At 40.9% G+C, this 25299-nt stretch overlaps 1 protein-coding gene across 1 annotated transcript in view; it reads right to left on the reverse strand.

Annotated features, from left to right (window-relative positions):
• LOC128755270 (pyruvate carboxylase, mitochondrial-like) overlaps positions 1-25299 on the reverse strand; it is a 174878-nt gene that overhangs the window by 76476 nt on the left and 73103 nt on the right. The window contains exon 12 of the mRNA XM_053858484.1: positions 6218-6400. Coding sequence (XP_053714459.1) covers positions 6218-6400 — 183 coding nt within the window. The remainder of the gene's footprint in view (positions 1-6217; positions 6401-25299) is intronic.

The following is a 25299-nucleotide window of genomic DNA, read 5'->3' on the forward strand; positions in this document are numbered from 1 at the left end:
ATGTTAAATAATATGGTACATCACCAACATGTCTCTTTTCTGACTGGCTTGGTCCTTGCGGGTCAGCTGGTCCATACTGTGCCAGTTACACAAGCGTCAGCATGTTTGACAAACACGCAGAGATTGATTTTTAAATTGCAGCTCTCAGACAAACAAATCCAATTTTCGGCAGACGGATTGATTCTTTTTGATGGAAATGAAAGCTGCTGGAAATAACACTGACACATTGTTACAGAGCGAAAGGTTAGACTTGAACTGTTGTCACAAGGCACCAGGACTGACACATGCAGAGCAATCTGAGAGAGATAAATGATCAACTCCCAAACACCCCATCCATTCTGCTCCCATCATTCCCAAGATTCTAAGTTTCACACTGACATCTCACTCAAGAAAGATTCTGTGCTTTTCCGCTTTATCTGCCGACTCTCCTCTTCGTCATATCGCTCGCTATCACGCCCACTATCCTCACCGCTGCACTTTCTCTCAGTCAACGAATGCTTCCCATTGACACCCCTTCTCCTCGTGCAACATCCCCACCAGACCCATGATAAGAGGAAACCAATGGAATATCACGCTGCAGCCTCAGCATCAGAGAAATCAGCAGTGGGAAAATCTAGCTGAGCACGGGAGAATAAGTGAGAGAGACAGATGCAGCAAGGAGTCCAGTTGAATACGTTTGCACCATTTTCTAGCGAGGAAGAGGTAACAGCTGTGCAATTGAAGCAAGGATGCAGGAACAAAGGGTCGACTAGATAAATTAAAAGAAGAGAAGGCTTTGTCAAAGAATTGGGCAACAGACCCAACGACAGCATGTCTGTGAAGAGATACTTGCACGGAATTACATGACATTTAATACACAACGCATTATAATGGAACAAAAAAGGATACCGACATCAAAATATAGATTTAAATTACTTCCTAGAGGTCATCAGTATAGACAGAGGTGCTATTTATTTGCTTTCTTAACTTGGGATGGGGCTGCCAAGCCGGTAGAAATATTTCTCCCTTCTTCTAGAAGTAATGAGGAATAATTAAGGAAGAGAATAGAAGCTGTCTGATGAAGGAAAGAGTCAACAATAAAGCCTCTGGTGGCACTTTAATTACTCAGCTTGTTATTCGCAGCAGAGTTAAATGGAGAACAGAACCTCTGTTTCTATACATTAAATCACCCTAAATTATAATTCTATGCATTAAAACAACACACACTTTATGTGTGTGGGAGAGTTCTACTTTTAAAATACTTTAGAAAATTATTTTCCATGTATTGTACATTTTCAGCTGTCTAAAACCGATTTGGGTTGTGTCCATCACTCTGTCTGGAAGCAATCCAATCCCTCCTATATTGAAGCTGAAGAAGAAATATTTTTGGTTAATTTAGCCAAAATTGCAATATGATCTTAAATTATATGTGCACAGTGGTGGAACATACCAAATGACGGGTGCGGGGCAAAAGCCTGGACACTTTAAAACTCAATAAAGATCATTGTTATAATAAGCTATAATAATGTTATAATAAGCACCCCAGGTGCAGTGAGCAACTGTTCAGTCGCAATCTTCGAGGTGCAGTCCAACTGAGACAAAGAGTAGAGGTAACAATCTATCAATTACAATCTCAACCTCGGCGACAATCTAGGACTAACCCACACACTAGTAGTGCAGAGCAAGTGCACCGCTGGGTCTGGCTCTGACTGTCCCACCACAGTTGGCAGGTCTGAATCGCTGCAAAGAAGGAAAAATTGTGTGTCCAACTTCTGTAGTTTTCCTTCCGACACGCTCAATCCTCGCATTTACTATGTTTTTTTCTCTCTCCTATTTTATGTTTACACAGTGCAATCATGGTTGCTTCATCAGGGCAAAATTCATCAGGGCAAAAGCGATCCTCACTGTTGGTGATGACATGACTGACAAAACGGTTGATACCCAGAATCCATCTGGAGACATGTGAGTGCTCCACTTTGCAAATTACAATATAAAGTTAACATAGTGAAAGAAACACAACAGTACAATGTTGTACATCAAAAAGCCTTGCAAAAAAAGTAGTGATGTGAATAATATTATGATAATAATTATTAATAAAAGAGGAGAATGTGATTGCTCAGTTACCGTGTTACGTAACCATTTTGGGCATGTCAGGCCCCGGCGGACAATCTGTCAAACAAATAGACCTCATTGATCTCCATTGTTAAGCTTTGAAACTCTCTCCTGGTCTAGACATTTTTTTTACCAACCACAGGACTGCCCAGTAAGGAAAACAGAAAAAAAAAAACATTCGGATCGTCTCGGCCTGAAACTGGATTTGGAGCTTGCAGTGCTCCTCTGGGACAGGTGAGCAACCAAATTAGTAATATTGCAACTTTGTTCATTACGTGGTGTGGACACATCCAGTTCCTGATGAGAGCAGGAAAGAGGTGGCTATGCTATGTTAACTGAGGCTAATGAATAGCCTCCTGCAAACCACTGTTAAAGACCAGTATGCAGTTTGTAAGTTTTCAAAGCCCAATATTGGTGTCACAGAATCAGTCTAATGTTATGGAAATAAAACATTTTCTGTGGTGGGAAGGCCTCAGAGGCAGGGTACCGTCAGATGGAAAAAGAACCGTTGGACTCAATTGTTTTTCCAAAGTTATCTACTGCACCTTTAACACACACTATTTAGAGATACTTATCAAATTTATTCTGCATGGTGACTTGAAAGTAGACATTTTACATCCGTTCAGATACATTAAGAAGGACAGATCATTATCGCATTTGTGTGACACAGCTTTTAGTCACCTTATCCTTGGTAACACAGCGATGAAAAGGAAGAAGAAATGTCAGTCTGGAGTGAAAGTATTGATTGTGTGTTGCAACTGATTAGTGCCACATTGATCACATAAGCTGACAACAGAAAGTTCTGGACCTGCAGTAGATTTGTGAGCCAACTGCAGATGTAGGTGTGGAAACACAAACGGTTGTCAAAGTGTCGGGGTGGCGCTGATGACAGACCCGCGGCTTTAACAACCCTGGTGTCGGCTTTAAAATAAACAGCTGCGAGTTTAATTAAACATCAGCAACACAAGCGCAATGAGGCTGGACATTAAAAGAAGAGAAATTAAATGAATATTTTAGTGTGACTGGAATTATCAAGACGCAAATCAGTCCAGACCCTCAGGGCAGACAGAAAGACATTTCTGTTCAGGTCTAATAGGATAATCAAATGGATACAATTTAAACTCTGAGTATCCATCATTTGAACACTTGGTACCACCACGGTTGGTGGTGAAGAATTTACTTTTGCACAATACAGTCCGCCTTTTATAATGTCCTCTTGAGCATCAGCAAAAAATAGTGAAAGTAAGTATTTGTTCAGGATTAATTGTGTTCATTCAGTACAGTTGAATTGTGGATTATTATATATATGATATATAAGTACTTTATATAAGTATTTCAAGTTGGCTCCTGGAGCGATGTAGCACAGATCTAAGCATAGATACAATTTTGTCTACATAGTAGTCAATGTTATGGTTTAGGTCAAGCACATTCAATAAGCACTCCAACCGCACAAGCAACTACAACACAGCAACACTTCACATTAGCGCTCAAGTTTCAGATGCACTGGATGAACAAAGGCTCAAACTTTATAGCACCTCAGGACAATTGAGTAATCTTAACAGCTGACATGAGTGAGAACCTCATATAGATTTAAATCCAGTAGCACAGAATGTTGTGTGTACACCATGTCGTCTGCACTAAAACCTTGGCCAGGCATGTAGCCTGTATTGATCTTATCAAATATCAAAATAGTTAACTGTTGTCAGGATAGAGGCCATTTTAGCTCTAGTCTGTCATGAACATGGTCTGACAGCAAATTTGTGTGTATGCTGTTATTTGTGATACAACTACTGTAAGTAGTGAATCTCAGACCACTGCGTCAGGATGAATAATCCAAGCATGTATCTGAATAACAATCAGGAATTCTTCATTGATCCCTGATGAGAAATTGGTAGTAATTGGTGAAGTGACCCCTTAATTAAAACTTTGGTGTCCCTGAGGTCCTGCACCCCACTGAGAGTGTGTTTCCATTTTTTATTCACATAACAGCCGCTGAGAGGCTTAATATTCTCAACCACACACCAAAGCCACACTGGAGCACTGCGGCCAGTTTCCTGCTGCGAGATCAGAGGCAAGCCGTCCCTGTATTCTCCACTCACCAGGGGGCGACACAATGTGATAAAAGAACGGTTGTATTCAGTCTGAGGCTGAGGTGTTTTTTTTTTATCCAGGAAATGAGAACCCAAGTGCCGGAAGTGTTCCTCCACTTCAACTAACCAGAGCATCTGTGGTACATCAGCTAGGAAGAGAAATGTCCACCTCATCTTCAGCAGACAACAATGTAGGGATTCAACAGAGTATTTAATAAGAGGAAGGTGAAAAAGGGAATTAAACAAAATCAAACTGTGCTGACAAAAGATGCTTTGTCCATTTTTAATTCATCTTAAAAAGGAGAATAACACCCACTTCTGCCATGGAAACAGCATACCTCGTTATTATTCTGAACACATTAGAACACACAGCATTCTGACTACTTAAAGACACGCGACATAATCAAGGTTGCGGAAACTGACTAATCTATCGTTGTAACTCAAAATTGCCTTGTGTGATACAAAGCCATTTTTGTCAATATTCAATAAAAGGTTTGAGTCGTTTTTCAACTGTATTCCTGCATGAAAAGAATTCCCATGAACTTTTGGTTGATGTCTGATCTCACATCTACTTCTGGTCTTCATCTGAATGCATTTATGTTTGAGTGTAACAGCAGGTGATAGTAAGTTTTGAAACTGTATATCCTTCCTTCTATAAAACTACATTGAGCCAAGCAAAAGACTTGAAAAAAAGACATAGGGCAGTAGAAAACATGAAAAGTCTACATTTTAGCAATGTAGCTGATCACTGATAACAAAAGTGCAACATATTTTTTTTAACAAGGCCCTTAAGGGAGAAGTTTTGACCTCCACTGCACAGACATCTTGGAACAGATTCTGTATCCAGATTTTTCTCTGACCAAAAGGCTTGAAAAGATGGAACTGTTTTGAAGTACCAATCTTAAGGACCCGGAAAAAAGGCGAAAGATCAACAATAGACAAAGGAGCTTTAAGATACAGCATGTTCCGGAGCCATCTGAAGGGAGCTTAGAGCAGCGGGTTTATAAGTCAGCATGGGCTGCAGTGACACACACCTGAGCTAGTGTGTTTGTGTGTGTGTGGGTGCGTGTGTGTGTTGTGGGGGTTGATGGTTAATGTTAGCCAATTGTTTTGCATGGTTATAGATGGGAGGTCCTCACAAAAATAAGTGAAACAGGACACTGCATGTGTGTGCCTTTTCCTCACAGATTCTCCCTTTGTCAATGTCTGAACCTACTGTCAAAATGTGAACTAATTTACCACTAATGAGGGAATTGTCCCGATTGCGCGCTCAACACTAGAATGAATCATATTCGACTCACCTGCAGAACCAGCTCAATCAAATCCCAACAATCAAATAACAGGTAAGGTTTGAATGAACTTCTGATTTCTCTCCATTATATAGAAAATACCATTAAAAATCACATTGCTCTTTGAATAATGAAGCAATAACCTGCACTTAATTTGGGCTGCCCTGGTAATTCATTTGGCAGGCGCTTCGTGCTCAGATGAAGAAACAGCTGCTGATTTGACAGTTCATCATAAACGATGAATATAAATTGCAGCAGCAACACAGATTCAAATATCGGATGGAAAAAAAGGGAAATATTCTTAGTCAGCTAAGCGGATACAAAATCTTACAAAGACATACAGAGTCATACACAATCATATTGCCTATTGTACCACTTCCAGACGCTCTTGGCCTGATGATGGTTTAGTGATCTGCCCTATCAGTCATTTCACAAGGGGAATAACTATAACTAGCCACCATCTCATGTAGCACAAATGCTAATGTTATGAAAGATATAAGGCTTTCATTGGGCATACCATTTGATCATTTCACGAGCGCTACATGAGCATCTCTTGGTTGATATCTACCTACACCTCTGTTTAAAAGCACGGCCTGTCGAGCTGAACAGCTAGTTAAGAGCTATTAAACCACACTTCATTTTAATAATAAAATAAAAATTTAAAAAGGCACACACGGAGACATCAAACTAGAAGCAACACGAAAGTTTGCTAATGCGTAAACACTTGAGACATGGAGACTGTCCTACCTTGACCCCACGAACTCTGAACTCAGCTAGTGCTCGGCTCATCTTGGACGCAGCTGTCTGCAGGTCCTTTCCACTTGAGATGACTTTGACCAGCAGGGAGTCGTAGTGCGGTGAGATGACAGCACCCTGGAAGGCGGAGGCAGAGTCCAGACGGATCCCCATTCCTTCACCACTCCGGAAAACCTGATGAAGCCAACAAGAAGTGAGAAGGGACCCAACTGAGCTGATGCAGTTGCACTGAACAGATCTTTGATCACAGAATAATCACGCTCAAGCAGTATTTAAGAATTATACTTTACTGTCAAGGTAGTTGACAAAAGGAGACACTTCACATCATTTTCTAAGAACTGTTCATGTGTAGAGTTTATGTTGCGAAATCAGGACAACCCTGACATACATGCTAGAGTCAAGGAACACACTTAAGTAGAGAAAATGCAGAAGAGAAAGAAAGGTAGAGAGATAGAGGGAGACGGAGAAGGTTAGAGAGGAGAAGCAAGAGAAGAGTAAGAGGAGTCGGTCTGCAACATCTGTTCCCCCCAGAGCCAAAATGATAATTAGAACAATGTTGAGTAGCCTGGTGACAAGACGGTTTTGTTTTCAGTGAATCTTAGTTACACCTTCACATTGTATAACAGCGGAAATGAAGCAAAACTAATACTGATGCGATCATTTCAAAAACATTTGAATAGTAATCGCCTACCACGTTGGGATTCTTAAGACTTTCTCAACAAAATGAAATAAAAGTAAGAACAGTACCCATGAAGGAAATGAAAGGTGATGAGATTGTAAAAAAGTAATTTGATTATTTAATCAAAAACAAAGTCTGGTAGACGAGAGCAGTGAGTTGGCGCAGGCTCTTGAGGGGTGATTTTAATAACCGAGCTGTTGAATGAAGCCTCAATAAACAAACCACCAATGACACCATAAAGCTCACCCCAAAAAACTGAGGAATCACGAAACCTGTGAGGGCCTTCATCTTGCTTGAGAAGGGAACATTTGAATTTAAGCATTAAATGTAACTGCCACAGTTCTCCTTCTCCTTCAGTGGAGAAGTTTAAATACAGAAAGGGAATCTGGACAGTTAGTGCGGGCCTATTACTCTTCAATGGTTTTGTCATGGTCATGAACAAAAGAATTATGGATTTCGAAAACGGACAGTCACTGAAAGTCGTAACAGTCGGAAAGAAGTCGTATTCAAGATGTTGAACTTGTATTGCATTTTCCAGAGTCATTAAAAACAGCACCCTGATGAAACCATGTTCAGAGTGAGGCTGGACTGTTATGTATATTTAACTTCAGATTGAATAATTCAGAGAATCGACAGCTGCATTCACACAGGGGAAGACTTTTCTCATCTCATTCGAGAGGAATTGAAGAGTGAGATTCTTTAAAGCCAGTTCGAAAATGTATGAGGCGTTCGAGTGTGCCCCACCTGAGAGAAGAGGCATTCGAGTGTTTTAAGACTCCAATTCCACATTTGTGATGATCTTAAGTTCAGCTTTAGTGTTTTGCAACTATGTGAAAGATAAACCACAGTCTCACTCTTCTGATAGGAAAAGCTCTTGAGTGTGGCATTTGAGAAACGGACAACCAAGATAAATGTTGATATGATCATCATTTTGTGGAGTTGACTTCTCTATCTATTTTCCCTCATTTAAGCCTTCTAATTGTGCAGTATCCTGCTCCTGCATCGCAACAACTATGTGTTGTAGTTTTCTTATTTTCTTTATCTGCGGTGAGAGAGGAAATAAAATCCCAAACTCATGCAATTTGGTTTAATATGATTGTGATGCAATAAGGCAAGCAGACTGTGCTGCTCTGACAAGAATATCTATCAGAATGACTCCACTTAAATTCACAACAGTGAAATGTTTGCCGAGCTAGAGCAAATTACGAGAAGGGGAAAAACGGTTTTTGGCTTGTGTCATTTACATGACTTTTTTTGTTTGTTTTTTCCTTCGCCTCCTTCCACTTTGCTGTTTGCCATTGTTAAATTCATCCTCTACATGTTTGGACTGAAGTTCATTGGACTCAATGGACTTCTTGAAGTAATTCAGTCAGTGGAGGTGGCAAAGGAAATAACGTGTAATTGTGTGGGGTTGGTGAGGAAATGTTGGCAGGTTCAGGCGGCGCAGCAGAGGCCAGAGGTGACCGATTCGCTGGCCGGCCAAGTCAGGAAAACACACGATCGCAGGTCACCTTCCAGAAGAGAAAGGGAAGGAGCAGGAAGAAGAGAAGGAGAAGGAGAAGGAAGAGATGACGGGCAGGAAAGGCTGGATGTCAACAAGTGGCTAAACTGTCAAAGATATGAGTGCATGTACGGTTGAGGTGATTCACCACACAGGCGTGAAATTGCACTGACATCAGTGAGCGGTAGGAAACCCAGGAGTGGATTTGGATTGTGACACAACACTGTATGACAACTGAAAGACCATTAGCTTTTTGGCTTTTGTCGAATTCAATGAAACTTCTGACAAAGTAATTGCTGTCATTTACATGCATTTGGACACCCAGTAATTGTTAATGAGAGTCGCTGACATTTATAGATTGCACGAGACCATGCGACACATGAGAGGCGCTGTAATGAGATTCTCGACATGTCGAGGTCAAATGAGTGGACTTCAGAACAATATTAACAGTGCTAATTGACTAACATATTGAAAACCATCGCTCACTATGTTATGTTAGTTCTTGGGTTATGTCAACTGGTTCAATAGGTTCTAATACAGAAAACACATGGTGAGTGGCGAGCAGCATCTACAGGTTGTAAAATGTAAACATATACATAATTCAAATAAATCTATCTATACAGTAGGCTCAAATGAAAAAAAAAAAGCAAAATAGATAGTACAAGCAGCTATAAGAGTGAGAGAAAGAATTCGAGCAAGAAGGAAATTATAGTAATCTGTAAACAATAATGTAAGAAAAAAAGGGTAAAAGGCGGAACATGGGCATACATATGTATCCGTTTCAGTGTCTGCAAGTTTAAATTATTTGTAAGCGCCGAGAGGATGACACCAAGTGTGTCAGAGGAGAGCAACGCTGTCGCTTGCATAGTCTCAGGCTGACGGAAGCCGACACCAACTTCAATTATTAACCACACACTTCTGACTCCCTATTCTCAGTCGTTCTCAGCTACAAGACCCGAAGCACTACTGAGTCGTTAGATAAAAGCCGTAGCTGTGACATCGTTCATCTCGGCCATCTTCTTGCCTTCAAGTGGAAATTAAAACACTTTATATTCACAAAGAAATACGGCTCGTTGGCTGCCGGAAGACTGAAGTAAATGCAAGTGTCCTTATTTGTAGGATTAATGAGCAAAGCTGGAGGAGAATATGGTTTTATAGGGGTTAATTGAAGAAGTATCTCTGGCTATAGACCACTGCAGACGGCATTAATAAATAGTGTTTCTTAAAACTCAGTGGAATTCAATTTCCAGGGATTCTTTCAGCAAACAGCCTCCAATAAACAGTAACGTTTCCAGCCCACTTCATATCTGCTGGAGATGTTTGTGCGCTTAAGTGTAACAGCAAACATCTGTCTTACTGAATGTTTGATTGTCTGTGGACTGGAGCAAAAGCTGACTTACAGTTTCCATTTAAAACAATATCGACTTTTATTTTGCGCCTGTCAGGGTGTGTGTTTCTGTGCGAGGATTTTGGTTTTCTGCCTTACTGCTGCACAGTGTATCCTGAATTTACACATTTATGGAAATTTATGTATCAATACGGACGCCGGGTTCCATTCACTGCACCTTCACTGAACGCACTTATTCGTAGTCATTAACTTCCAATGCAACATGAAGTCACTCAGAAGGATTACAAAACCTCTAATCATTAAAAGAAATGTGTTCTCATCATCGTAATTGAATCATTAACACTGGGTGAGAAGCCAACAAAGTGAAGCATCTTTGTCAGTGGGAGACAATTTTTGGGCCTTTAGTTTGAGTATACTGAACAGTTCTTATTCTTCTTTTTTCCCCACAAAACAACAACCGTACATTCTATACTTAATTCCTTAATGTCACTGAAACTATGGGAAAAATATCAAGCAAGGTCACCAGGAGTGACATGCTGGAATAATGTATCAAAAATGAAATACACTGTCAGTCAACAAACTAAATGTGATACCATGTATCATCAGTCCTCGGTGAAGCGTAGAAAAGCGACAACTTTTGCTTAGTTGTTAAAATCTGTGTCCCTCTATGTAGAAAAGGCCAACTTCTCTGGCGGTGACTACAAGCTTCTAAGGCTAGTGGGGAGATGGAGAGAGTGTTGCGTCTACTAAATCGTGGCATCGGATAAGCTGTAATTAGGAAATCAATGTTATAAAATAGAATTCGATTGCCTTGAGTAAGCTGCTCTGAGGTAACAGGTATTTTAAATCAGACTTTCTTCAACTCTTTTCTGTGGGTTATCTAGTCTTTACTGCCAAATTTATCACAGCGGCTTCCAGACAAATGGACCAAGCTTGTAAAGTTAATACAAGCAGACGATGCTCAACTCCTAGAGTGTGAAGCCGAGCCACAAAGTGACAGCAATATCCAAAAGCTGCTCGTGCAGCAATTACAAAGGCAACTGCAGACAAAGAGGATGGCCAGCTCAGATGTAACAATAGAAATACAAAGACAAAGGAGAGAATGTTCCATGAGGAATCATAGCGTCTATAGAGAAAATGAAGTAAATGAATGAAGTATTGTGCTAGCATCTGGGAAACAATAGAAACAAACTTAGTCTGGAACTGAATAGAGTCAGGTGGTAAGGTGTGCTGTCGTATTTTCATCTTCTCATGGTGATGGTGAGGGTGTATGTGGTCACATACACGCATCTACTATCTTATCCAATATATGGTATATAGATTTGCTGGCTTAACAACTCACTTTTGCCCGTGGTTCATAAGTGCTCCAAAACTACATTGATCAAGCCACCCAGGAGGGGGAGGCGCAGGCATCAATGACTCTGCGGGCTCTAGAGAAATGAAGGCCTATATTGATCAGTCGAGCATTGATTACCAATTTATCAATAAAGTAAATGGTGCACGCTCGGAAATTATTCAATGATTCAAAGGTTTATTTGACCATTACATGTGGGACTTACAGAGGGATTTGGATTTGAGCAGAGGTGAGAAAAATAATAATCAATGCAATAATTATTCATGGTTTATTGTTATTACTTATAGTTGAGCTCACAACTGTTACTCCTCAATGTCCAACTCTCCACCATTACACAGCCTTCAGAAGGCGTCCAAGTCAGGTGATAATAAACAATTGCGGCGTTATGGAGTCATATTAACACGTTCACACTTAATTTGGTGGCAAGTCAACAGAAGTATCAAAGTGACTTTGATGAACCACTAAGACCAAACCTATAACATTTGCACAGATGTCATTTAGCGAATGAGGAAAATGGGGAGAGCGTTGTAGTGTTTTGGTGACGTTATTAGCAATTGAGGTATAATGTGGTTTTGCACCAAAAAGTGCAGGGACATTCCCAGACTGGGCAGCATACAGTACAATGCACAGTAGGAGAAGTTGGCTAAGGGCAAGAGCTGGCGACCATCTGGAACCATAACTTTTCACAATGGCCATTATCTATTGAGCAACTACTGAAAATACACATTAAAGGTGAGAAACTTGAACATACATTGAAGTGTGTCCATCCATTGGGATTTGATTATACATCTACATCTGAGCTGCCATGCTAAATTTGAGGACCGAATGGTGGGCCACGCATTAGTATGCCGTTTGAGGCCTGTTGGTCACAGGGTCCCGTCCAACAGGTTGGTATAACGATTCGGTTTGATCGAAATAGAGGAAATATAGGAAATATAGGATTTGCCTTGGCATGGCGCTGACACATACTGAAACTGACACATTAAAATATCAGTGTGAATGCCAAAATCCATAACATCTATGTGCCATCACAACAAGCTGCTTACATCCTCTCTTGGACTCAAATACACATTTGGATACACAGGTGGTCTGGATACCCAGCTGTTACAAATCTTGTACAACCATGAGCCTGAAGTCTGGAAGTGGACAGCTATGTTCATTTATTCATGACTCCAGTGACTGCTAAATCCTAAATTTAGAACACTGGGAGCTTGATTGCAGTCTGGCCTGCTCTCATATTTATGCTTGTGTACTACACTTACTGTTGACTCCAGCACAACCTTCACTAAACATAATACAATGCACTCGGTGATGCAAAGGGAGCGGTGTGTCGTCAAAACAAAACTTAAACTTGCAATCCAGTTGGATAAATAGTTTATTTAGTGCCCCTGTTGTGAATTCGGCTATAAATTAAACACCACTTTGAGAGAAAGTGACATCAGAAATGAAGAAAAAAAAACCTGGACAAGCCTTAATCCATTTTTATCACCACGGTTATAATGACGGCTGCTATGCTGGCAGCTTAGCTTTATTGTTTGTGTCTACTGAAGTGCACACAGTTGACGCTTAAACATCAATTTGGACGCTCAAAACCGTTTATTATCTGCATTCTTGGCAGAATACCAATGTAGTTTGATGCACCATAATACACGCACATCCCAGACATCAGCAATCGATTAGGAAACAGTCCATAATCACATTTTAATTGCATCTAATTGGCTTTTAATGCTGCCATATATTTTGATTTGAACATCTCCACCATCACTTGCTTGTACCAATACGGCCACTGTCAGAGCATAAACACCCTCCATTATTGATTTGCTGGCGGATGGCGGAGCACTAGAGCAGAAAGACGTCAGCAGCCGGACACACATGTGAAACACGGGCTGAAGGAAGGGAAGTGGAATCTAAACAAGTTGGATTTGGCGTTTCAACTGCATGGCTGCCCATTTATTACCTGTGAGAGAGTGTGACAGTGAGTGTGCAGCTGAGCATGTGTGACAGTGCGTGTGCACACATACGCAGAAGCATCAGGTTCAATCATGGCAATGACACAATCCAACATGGCTGACTGCCAATCATTTCGTCCCCCCTCCTTCCACTGTTCTTGCTAGATGAAAACTGCTAAAGTAGGTCAGAACACCTCAACACCCCCCACCACTCCCTCTTCTTTGTTGCACAGGCGCTGCACTGACAGCCTCCTCTTTCTCTTTCATCTCTAGCCGAATGCTCTTTTTCACCTTTTTCAAACTCAAAGTTGCTAATATATCGTAAATACCTGGTATAATATGCAAGGGAACTAGTAGTATGGGCTGGCAGGAATAGAGGTGATAAAATAAGTATGACACTTAAAAGAGCAATGAGAAATGTTTTACCGATTCATGTTGCATTTCTGATCTTGCCAATCATCTCTTGAAAAGTTTACAAGAAATTAGATACACAACATGAGAGCTCACCCTGTTTTGGGATGGCAACTCTCACTTGGAACATGCATGTACACAGTATGTCGCTTACTTTTGGGTTGACTGTGCAATGCCACGCAACCAGATAAATACAAAACCATGATCACATCCCTGATCTCAACTTCTTTCACTCTTAGTAGTGCAACATTTTTATGTGGAATTGAATCTCAAAACAATTCGCCTCTCTGGAATCAACTGAATCAAAAATGCATGAGAAACAGGGCAAACCCTGCCGAAAGTAAAAAAGACAACAGTCTAGCAGAAACTGTTGGAGCCACAAAGTCAAAGTATAAAAGATGACGATAAAAAAGGGGATTGTCAGGACGGGAAGTCAGGGAGTGAAATGACAGCTTCAGTGACCCGAATGACATAGCAGAGAACATATAAACAGGTAAAAAATTATATGAATAAACAATCAAAGGGAAAACAATAGGGATGCACTGATAGAGGCATACAGAGAATCATGGGCCAATACCACTTGAGCGATACCACTTTACAGCACCGGGCAATTTTTGAATGTCACTTTATGAAAATGTCATTTTCATTTCCTCACGTCTTGACTCAAATATTGTAGAAGGTCTTGTTTTAGTGTCAAAGTTGGTGGCTGTGCTCGCAGGCACAGACTCATCCATGACTGCTGATTAAAAACAAAAAGAATTGTGAAAGTGAAGAATTAGAGCATGGGCTAGTTTTGTGTAGTTCCATCTGGTCATCTATCACTTCATAGTTTGGTGCCATCTTGTTCTGAAATGGGAAGTTATTACTGTATATAGTGTATTGCATCTATACATATATTATTAAGGGAAGCTAAATCAGAAACAACTAGACATTCAAGAGACGGAGAAACTGGCAGCAATAGCATCAATGAGCTCCTAAATCACATGGAAGGATGAGAAGATGACGCTAAGCAGTCACTGGGGTTAGCAATCGTTTTAGCTGGGTCTGCTGATGCTCATGTGCCAGGCTCAGATTTACACCTCTTGCGTGCCTTAAACCCAGGACTGCCACCATTTTGACTTCCTGACGCTCCATTGATTACTGTAGGTCACTGTGTGGAGCTCTGGTCCGGGACCTGAATTTCTCACTCCAACCAACCCTCGAGGTTTTCATGAAATATGTTCCTCAGCTTGGGATTTGTTCCCTTTACTAACAAACAGCCTCCTAATACATGAAGAGTAAAAATGTCCACAAGAAAGACTTTGAAATGGGTTGTCCATTTCTACTCTAACTTTTTTTTGTCATCTTAATTAAGTCCTTCAGGGTCAGCGTGAACCTTTCAGAGTCGACACCAGACTGGTTATCACGATAGACATTAGTCTTCAGGAAGTGAAAAGAGCTGTTGATGCGAGAGTAAAGAAGCAGGACGTGGCAGATGACAGAGAGTGACAGTTGATGAGCAGTGACAGCTGACAGGAACATTGCAGTTGCTCCGTCTGGACGTGTTCATGAGGGAAACCACTTCCAAGAAGAGACACTGACACGGGAGCAGTGAGGAGTGAAGAAAAAAATATCTGGACTGACGAATTTCATTTACTCAAGTCTGGTCCTCTCAACAAAAACGTACGCATTTCACATCATTAGATGAGGTACCTCATGATTAATTTCATACGTGCGTGTGCATGTTCACTGTACACCTGCAATACATGAGGTGGGCTTTGTTCCTCAGGTCAGCAAATTCTCTGTTTGTCTGGCTGAGGTCCTGGTGTGAGCTCCATGGGCCTGCATTTACGATTCACATGTTCTGCTGTAGCCATGAGTGTGGCACATAAGCATTTGGAAAAGCTGCAGCGCTCTTTTTGAAATCTACTTAGCTATGGAGGAAACTGTCTTAGCATTCCAATGAGCATTCCCCAGTTCCATTTCGAGTTGCTGCGCTACATGAAGTACCTTGAGGAAATGTGTCTCAATCAATAAAGTACAATTTCATCTTCACCACTCACCAAACTGCAATGGTTTTAAAGGAAGGCAAACACCAAAAATCCAGGCCAAGCCATGTTCTCTTTGACATGAAGACTTACAATAGATCAGGTGTGAGGCATGTGTGTATTGTGTACATGGCACTCATCCAAATGCTTTTTTCTTTTTTTTAAGCAATGTATTTTCAATGTTTTTACATCTTTCACCACAATTGTTTTCCACGTTAGCTGTACGTCAATCATGTTACTAGTTTCATTTATGGGCAGATTTCTCTCAATATTGTTGAGTCTGATTTCCGTATAGTCAAGTGTGAAGACATGCAGGTTTGTCTCTCTTTGTGAATTCCTGGCGTGCATGCATGTTTGTTTACATTTCATGTATATGAGCCTTCCATCACATCTTCTGTGTTTAATTTTTCATGCAATCTCGGTAGATATGCGCTTATGCTTACGACTCTGCCACTCTGTGGGTCAAACTGTGTACTTGTGTGTTGGAGAATAAGTGAGAGCTTTCTAGGTTTCTATGGGAGTGAAAGCTGAGCTTCAGTGGGCGGGAGTATTGTTTCCCACATATTGTTGCATGTAAGAGTAAAAAATGAAATGATGATTTTCGCTCTTTCCATTTTAAGATTCAGACACAAAACAAAACAAATGAAGGAGTGCAGACAATTTCCACCCAATATTATGGCAAAATATGAATCATTTAATCAATCAACATAATCATTAGTCATATCAATATAATTAATAGTCAAATTCCAGTGAGGTCAGTGGGACAGTAGTGGCAGCAGCTTTAAAGAACACGCTTGTGCAACACATATAATAAACGGGGGGAGGAAGCGAAAGGAGCTAGCACTGCTCTCTGGAAAGAGTGTGACAAATCCTTCAAAAGTATTTCAAGCCAGCTGCTTCACAAAATAATCTATATATAGCTACCAGAATGGAGAATGATCACAAAGATGATACTTTTATTCCTGTTCTCTAACCACCTCCCTCTCTCCCATGTCTCCAGGGTTGTGTCTGTAGGTGTCAAACTCTGAGGGTTTCCAAGTTGCAGCCCGCTGGCACTAAACAATTAAATAGCATGTCTCATATAAGCTGACTGGTGAAGCAGAGGAGAAAGAAGCTGCTGTTGCCAGCGAGAAACTGAAGCACGTGACTCAATAAGGACGGCAAATTGGCGGGGAGATTGTTGTGGAGGACTTGGCTCAGAGGAGATGGACATCAAGAAGTTCAGCCTGTGACAATTAAGTCGCAACGGGAGGAAAAGAGGGAGGAGGAAGGTGTGGAGGGTGAATCTCACATGTGTACTGTCCTTCAATCTACATAATGGGGCATTTCTTTACTACAGCGAAAAATGGATCCCTTTACCCTCAAAAGTATGAGGAGCCTGTAAAGATGTGAAAAAGAAAAGCATCATAATTAGCCCCGTTCACTGGGGACAACCATTTTAATCAACATCAGGTTTTTTTTGTGAACAGTCACAACAAAGTCAAAGGAGCTCACTGAGGACCAGTGGCTGCATAAAGTGGCTGCTCACAAGTCAGGCTACAAAGCCACATCAACTGTAACCATGTGAAAGTGGCTGCAGTGCAAAGGATTATTAAAAAAATACAATGTGCTCTGCACCATGGACAATCTAGCAGGTAGAAGTAAAATCCAACCAAGTGACCCAATTGGTTACACAGAGTGAAAGGAGAGGCACCCCATGGCAAACATGCTTCACTTGAAACAGGAAGGCCTCAACTTGCAACATGGAAGGCAGACTTTGGTGTGACATTGGTGCTGAAGTCCACCTAAAATAGTGGCCTTCTGACGCCTTTGGAACCAGTGGTGGTGGAGGTGAAAAAATATCCAAGGATCCCCACCAAATCCTGGAGAATCAGGGCACTGCCAGGTCCAACGTCTAAAAGTGGACAGTCCAATGGACACCGAACACTGCTGTGTTCCACAAGCAAGACATGGCACACAAAAGCTCACTTGGCTTTCACAAACACTCATCCGGACAGGCAAGAATGGTTCTGGTCCCGGTTCATGGCCAGATGAAAGAAAAATTGAAACGCAACTTGGCTACGCTTGTCGTGCTATTCGCACCAGAGCAGTTGCTGCTTTCCAGCCACCAAAGCATCTTCTCTCCGCTTCTCAAATCAAGTTTAAAAAAACTAGGTCAATCTGCTGTGGGGCAGGTCTGAAGTTAGTGAAAAGTCAACATGGCAGAACGGAGAGGAAGAATTTCTGCCCTTTATCTACTACAGAAAATGTAAAGGGCAAAACAAAAATGTGGACAGCGCCATTTCTGGATCAACCAGATGATTCAAAGGCACGACTAACTCTGTGAGTTAGGAATTTCTGCAACTACGAAGGGAGCAAGTATGGTAAGTGTTATTGAAGCAGCGGGGGCAGTTTTGACATTCACTGAATTGGTGACAATAAAAACACTACTTTTTAATCATGGGAAGTAAATTCGCGCATCCGTCTTCAGCCAATCCATCTCTTCATATGGCCGGCCGAAATGCATGACTTAACATAAGTCATTAAATGATTCTTTCAAGATTTTCATCCCCTCTACTATGATGTGTTCCATTTGTTTTCCATGTTTCCACTTCATTGAAATAAGTTTGATCACGTGATATGTCATCTTTAAAAAAATGTCATTGTGCAAATTGTTTTTCGGGTGACGTAGGAGCTCTACCTTAAGCCGTGGCGGTGCGAACACTTGTTTACATGCAGCGGAAACCCTGTACTGTAAGTGTTTGATGAATCAAATGGCACATGAACTGAACTTAACTGAAGCTGTAACCGTTTCCCCAAACGTGTCACATTATCCCTGTTCCACATTTTATACAACGTGTTGTACCACTCTACACTGAGAAGTCATGTATATCAGTCACTTTTATCAGTTAAGTCACATTTGGTGTGAACACACACTAAGAACACCATCCCCACATTTTTGGGGGAGTAGATGGACAATGGAACCTGATGGCAGTAAACAGCACCATGAAAAATAAGCAATATATCAAGACTCTCAACAGCAAAGCCAAGCAGCCGACAGAGATATTTGGCCTTGGGTTCCTCAGGACATTTCTGCAAAGACCCAAAAAGAGACCAAAAGTGGCAAATAAATGGCCAGTGGAAAACAACATTAATGTTTTACAGTGGCCCAGCCACAGTCCTCACTTGAATTTGAGATTGGAGCTGAAGATCAAGTAGGTGCTCATCACTTAAGATGAATGGGCAAAATATGAGTGGACACATGCAAAAAGGTTGTTCGCAATTATATGAAACTGTTTGCTGTCGAAGCCAGCAAGGCTGTTCTGATTACTAAGCAGGCTATGAATAATTTTGGACATGCCACTTTTTGTTGAACTACCAGTCGAACCTTCATGGCAATCAGAGCTCTTCCAAGCCGTGTCGACTTATGAAATCCGAGGTTTGCAACTCGCTAGATGTGAATAATAAAATTTCGTCTGAAAATAAACTTGTGATCGTCCAGGTACTCGTGAATCGGCAACGTAATTCAGCACAATTATCTGGGAGAAATACCCTTTTCATGGAAACCTGTATAATGGCAACAAACAAACTTTCACCAAGTCCGAAAACCAGTCCCCTCTTATGTGAAAACTAGTGATGTCCTCATGCAAATACCTGCACCCCATAGCGACTGTAACAGTCATACTCTGGCATGGTGGCGGACCTCTCTTCCGCGTTAAATTAGCGACGATTATATAACGGTATCTACAACAAGGATCGTTCAGATTGGAATGCCGGCCATGAAAAGTGATGTAAATCCGTGTCCTGAAAAAAATATATTTATAATGTGGTAGTTATGATATGAATCATTCATATCAGTACTCTTTATCGGCAAGTACCAAATTGTCAGTACTTGAAAAAGTCGGGAAAAAGGAGCATTGGGACAACCCTCACAGCAGAAAGGGGAGACAAATCCTGGGTTGAATTCTGCAACCCACCAACACATCTAGGACAAAAATATTTTTAATAGATAAAGAAAAAACACAAAGAACACAAGTCAAAACTCAACCTAATGAGTCTGGTTCTGGTCCCGCGAGGCAGAACTCCTTCATAAACTCCATATCCATCAGAACCAAAGTAGGGAAAAATATTCAGCACAACGCCAGCTCAAGCTGATTAACACATCTTGTGATACTTCAGCCTGAGCTCACCCTCTGGCGCATTTAACCACGAAAAAAAAAAAAAAATTAAATAAAACCTTCCCTTCAAATCGCCATCAGTACAACGGCGTTGGGTGCCAGTGGGTGCAGACAGGATACTATTCTGACATTCCAACCAATGATCTTGCGGCCTTGCTCACAGACATACTCTGAACACTATTCAGGCAGAAAATGACTCACACAATCTTTAATTTTTTGCTCAACTGTCAACATTGGGAGCTCTTGAATTTTGGAGACAGGCATCTATTTCAGCCATTTGTCATCATGTCTTTTCAGTCACCTTCAAATGGCATTCCACAAGAGTTACAAAATATTCTCTATCTTTTATGAAATTAAAAATAAGAACCCACAGCAGAATAATTAACATTGCATTACCATACTATTACTACAGTTTAAGATACAGAAGAATGAGTAAGAAGACCGTTGTTAACATTACTTTTTTTTCTTTTTAAAATCATAACATGAGCACAGAAGTAAATCGCAAAAGCAGAATGTGGATGTGTCTTTGAGCGTCCTGGTTATTTGGATGAAAATGTAGGTGAAGACATGTCAAGAAGAAGTGTGTGGGAAGATAGGAACAGAGATGTAAACATGGACAGACGCAGACTTGCATAGGGGGTCAATTCTACCAATTAAATAAGCAAACTGTCAGCAATTCAGGTTAGGGTTGTGGAATTAAAGTGTGAATTATAGAAAATGTCTTATACAGTACTTGCAACAGATGGACACTGAAAGCTTGACTCTCCGCTAAATATATGTTTTTTTATTTAACAGAGGTATTTATCAGTTGAAAAGGACAAACAGATTCCACAAGAAAATTGACACCGCAACAATAATGAAATGTAAAATAAGAGTCTATTATTATTATCAATAATAATAACAATAATAATAATGGTTTCAATGCATAATATAAGGTATAGAGTGACGAGACTGGAAACATGGAAAGTCGAGTGCAGATAATCATAAGAATGAATCCACCGGCTGAGGCCAAAACATGGATGAGCCAGCTGGACTACGGTACTCAGGGCACTTTTGAAAATCAGTCAAAGAAACTGAAAATAGAGTTTGAAATATTGTATGCATAGTATGGAAATGTGAAGACATTTTTGTCTGGTTTTGACAAACACTACACATTGTAGAAAAGCGTCCGTTGACAGTTATGGTGAGTTTTATTCTATCGACAATTCATGGTCAAGGGCTTTTTGTATTTATTAGATGACGTATTTGTTGAAATGTATTTTCCATCTTTCCATCCAGCAACAATACAAGACTAACATTTCATTTGCTTTTGGAGCTGGCCCAGTCTGACAGGAACACATTGATTTTCCTGCTCTCTGCATCCCTCTGCACTTTAGAAGCCCAGCATGAGATTTCTCTTTGGATTCTCACTCATCTACTTTTCTCATCGTCCAAAAGAAAAATGGAGCGAAAGCTTCAGGTCACACGTCTACAGGAATGTCAGGATATTTTACAAACAACTTACTGGTCATACTTTTGACATGAGACAGATGGTCAAGCATCTATCTGCTAAACACTAAATTTCACTTTCTCATAAAAATCCTGGAACAACAACACCGTCTCGCAGATAAACAGCAGCCCATCATGCCGTTCCGGTTGCCTACAACAAGGCTCACGAGTGTAAGCATTCACGCATTCCATCGGTGCTGTCAATCAACAACGGTAGCACAACTACAGAGGCTGAGGAAGCCGTATTTGTACAAGAGCAGTCGCGTTAATTTCTTTAATGGTATTGCCAAAATCGTGACAACATTTGTAAATTAAATACAGAAAATGGCAGCTGTCATTCATTGACAAACTTCATTGTCATCATGAGAACACTGCAAACGAACTACAGTTTAGAAGGTATTAATATAGACACCAAATACAATTTAGAAAATTTCGCTTGAAGTAACAAAACAGTAAATGAATAAATATAAATCCAAAACATGTTTTTCATTCGCTCATCATTAAAAAAAGAAAATTAACCTACTTGAGCTATGATGCACTGATGTCCTTCTAGCGAAGCAAAGTTTGCTGCTTTTCATTTCACCTATTTTTTCAGGCTGACTTCAGTACACAACATACACATACATTTTGGGGTAATTTCCTGGGTTATATAATTGCAGTATGCAGATGTTTACAGAAAAAAACACCTTTGCAGTACGATGTTCCAATATTTTATTATGGCACTGGAAAGAACTTTAGCATTGTTAAATCCAGCCGGAGCCAAAATTCAATGAGACGTCAGTCGGCTCTTCTTCTCTCTGAGAAGAAGAGATAGTCTCTCATATGCAAAACCAGAGGAATATAGCTATGCGGAACCTTAACCAAAATCCAACCAACTTTGGTTTCAGTACCTGCACCCTGCATCACCTCCACCCTTCACAGCACTCTCCCCATCCTGCCTCTGGTGATCCATAGTCTGAGCCATCATCTATGAAGTCTCCTGCTGTGCCTCCACACCTCCATCACCACCCCTTTTATACTTTCATCCACATTTTATGTGTCTTTTTGTTTGTTCTCCACTCCTGCTGCATCCTAAATGTTGCTTATCCCACGGCGACACTCTCGTTTTAATGCAAGCCAACTGTCATGCACACAGTTACACACACCTCTAGCGATGTGACCAATCCTGTGCTGCGAGCCGAGTGTCACAAGACCCAACACACATACACTTGAATGCAGATCCGTACGTACTAAATCAACTCCAATCTAGTTTGTTTTGGTACAAATACTCAAGACCAAAGTACTGGTGTTAACTCTTCACACTCCCTCCAGTGGTTCAGACTCTCCTGGTGGTCTCTATCTACATCCTTTGATCGTCTTCCCTCTCTCTCCCTCTGGTCTGTCCGTTTACTTCTCTTCTGCCTTCACTTTTCAGAGGCTCTTCATTTCACTGGAACGATGGATGAGGCGCAGAGGCCATCTGTGAGAGCTGATAAAGCACACACACAGCAGACCCTAGCAACAGCACACACTCACAACAGCATTCACACGTAGATAGAGCAACAAGGAGACGAAAGCATTCAGGAGAGCAGAACCACCAATGAATACACTGACACACACATTCAAGTACACACAAACCCAAACATGCAGTATATTTCACACAGACACGCACAAAGTAATTATCTTGTGTATGAAGGACAAAAGCATAGAGATGCACAGTTTGAACCTTGAGGACCCGTTGAGCCACGCAACTTCAGCATCAACAACAGCAACATAATAAACGATGGGAGATTTGTCTGACTGGTGAAAACAAACTGAGGTGCTGTTCGTGGGTGCAACTATTTTCAGATAAACACTGTACGAAACGCTAACATAATAACACAACAGCAAAAATAGGTAACTTTCTGCATGGTTCTGCTCACTTTGAACTCACTCCCACTCTCTTAATGGATCACTTTTCACACCACTGTATAGATACATGTCCAAAATACCACACTTCAACTGAATGGTAGCGATGGCCCAAACAGTGATGATCCAGTGAAGTTCTGACCTCCGTATGGCAAGAAAATGTGCTCTTCAGCAGTCAGCTAAAGCATTAGAATGAAAGAGCAGTCGCAAGGATGAGTTGAGAACGTGTGGAAAAATAACAATGCACCTATCCCTTTATCAATAAAACATTCAATCTGTGATGAAACACTGAGAGTATCATGCGTGGACGACACCAACGTTTGATAAACTAGTCCAACATGCTTAATTAAACACTGGAATTGGCCTTTTTAGCAGCCAGAACACCACCAGCTGCTTGTGTGCAAACATACACCGAATGCTCACTTTTTTTTTCATGCAGTCACAAAGAAGTGACTGCAGCTGCCGCCAGACTGTCGCAGGTCACATGGGACCCCCGCTGACAATAATCCAGGACGCTTTTTACTCTCGGTGCTCAAGCCTATTAGCATGCAGGACGAAGAGTCTGTCAGTCCAGTGCCATGCTGCAGTTCTCAGAGGAAACGCCGAAAGTCACAAATTTAAAAGCAGCGACTTTGACAAGCAAAAAAGAAAAGAGGTCAGAAGTACGTAGCCAGATTAATAACCCTTCAACCTGAAGCAAGATGATGGGATGTCAATGTAACTGTCTGCTTGGGTTCAAAAGTATGTAGTCTGAGGTCCACAGAGCACTTGAATTTAGCACTTTGGAGTGTATACGTCAAGAGACTTGTTGGAGAACATAAACCACCACAGTATGATAGGCACCCAACGGCATACTAAAGCCTGTTATTGTGCACAAAAACATCACTAACTTAAAATCAGCACACCATGGGAATTGAGCGCTGTCTAGCAAAATGAGACAAGAAGCTATATGGACTTGTCTTTAAAAAGAGAATTCAACAACCTGAACTCAGCAAAATGCCCATCCTGAAAACAGACAAATGCATGGAAACATCAGCTACAGTGGCACTAATCAATCTTCTTCGACTACCTCCTCAGATGTCAATCACCAGAGCTAATGCTGGTTCTGCATGAGGCCCGTTTCAATGGCATCCTAAGTGCCTCCACACCCATCTTGTACAGGGTGGTCGAATGGACTCACCCAGCAAACTGGAACAATACGATATAACACACAGGACAGTGAGGAGAAGTGACAGCCCAAATCAAACTTCATTTAGTCAACACGTTGTCCCAGGCCACTCCCACCTCAGTGTAATTGGTCAAAGTTGGAGCTCTGCTTAAGTGCAGTGGACATGTGAATGGAGATAATATGATAATAAATAATAAATAAAGACCCTTGGAATGTGGGGGCAGAAACAGCTATTCCTCCATTTCTACTACCGCATTCAATGTGGAATTAGAGAACAAACCTTGGAGAGCGGATTGAATAAATAGTCAAGTCTGTGAGCCAGTTTTGAAACTAAAATATATTTAAGTTAATTAAAAATTATTTCACAAAAAAAATCAAAGCATTGATCAGATTGAGAAATGAAGTCAGATGGAGCGAAAAGCCAGAAAAATAAAATCTATAAAAACATCTCAACTGAAGCTGCACCACAGGGAGCTTTTCAGAAATTCATATCTAAATCAAAAATGTATGGACCGTTTTGTTTTATACTTTACATGTCTGGCCCCAAAGACCTTAAATAACAACCCAAGAACCAGAAATAGTCAAAGGAGTAAAAATTGATCTGAGGTAGGAGGATGGCCACCCTACAGGACCTAAAAGTGATATGTACAACTGGCAACCCCAGTATTCCTGGAACCATGTATTCAATCTTAATTTGCAGACAGACTGCATTTCAGACATGGCTCTGTTGTAAATAGAAAATATGCAGTATTCTATGCAAAATAATCAGAGCTAAAATCCCACTCGGTAGCACAGTGACAGGGCTCTGAGTTCAAACTGAGACAAAGAATAGACAAAGAAAGTTGGCATGCAAATCAGTGTCAACATGACTGCTGATGTACTTTACATACTCCTGCCAGGCAAATGTTAAGATACAGAGAAAGAAACTGTTTTTCTAAGATTGTTATTTCTTTGATTATGAATTTGTTTGTATCAGCAATAACACATTGACACCACACCGTAAAATGAGTCTGTGATAACATCTGGTGATCTCAAGGCAGTCCTGATTTTGGAGAAATATTGTCGTCCATTCCAGAGTCGTCCCTGCCGTGCGCACTGGTGTAA

The sequence above is a fragment of the Synchiropus splendidus genome, chromosome 3, assembly GCF_027744825.2.
Source record: "Synchiropus splendidus isolate RoL2022-P1 chromosome 3, RoL_Sspl_1.0, whole genome shotgun sequence".
NCBI lineage: Eukaryota > Metazoa > Chordata > Actinopteri > Syngnathiformes > Callionymidae > Synchiropus > Synchiropus splendidus.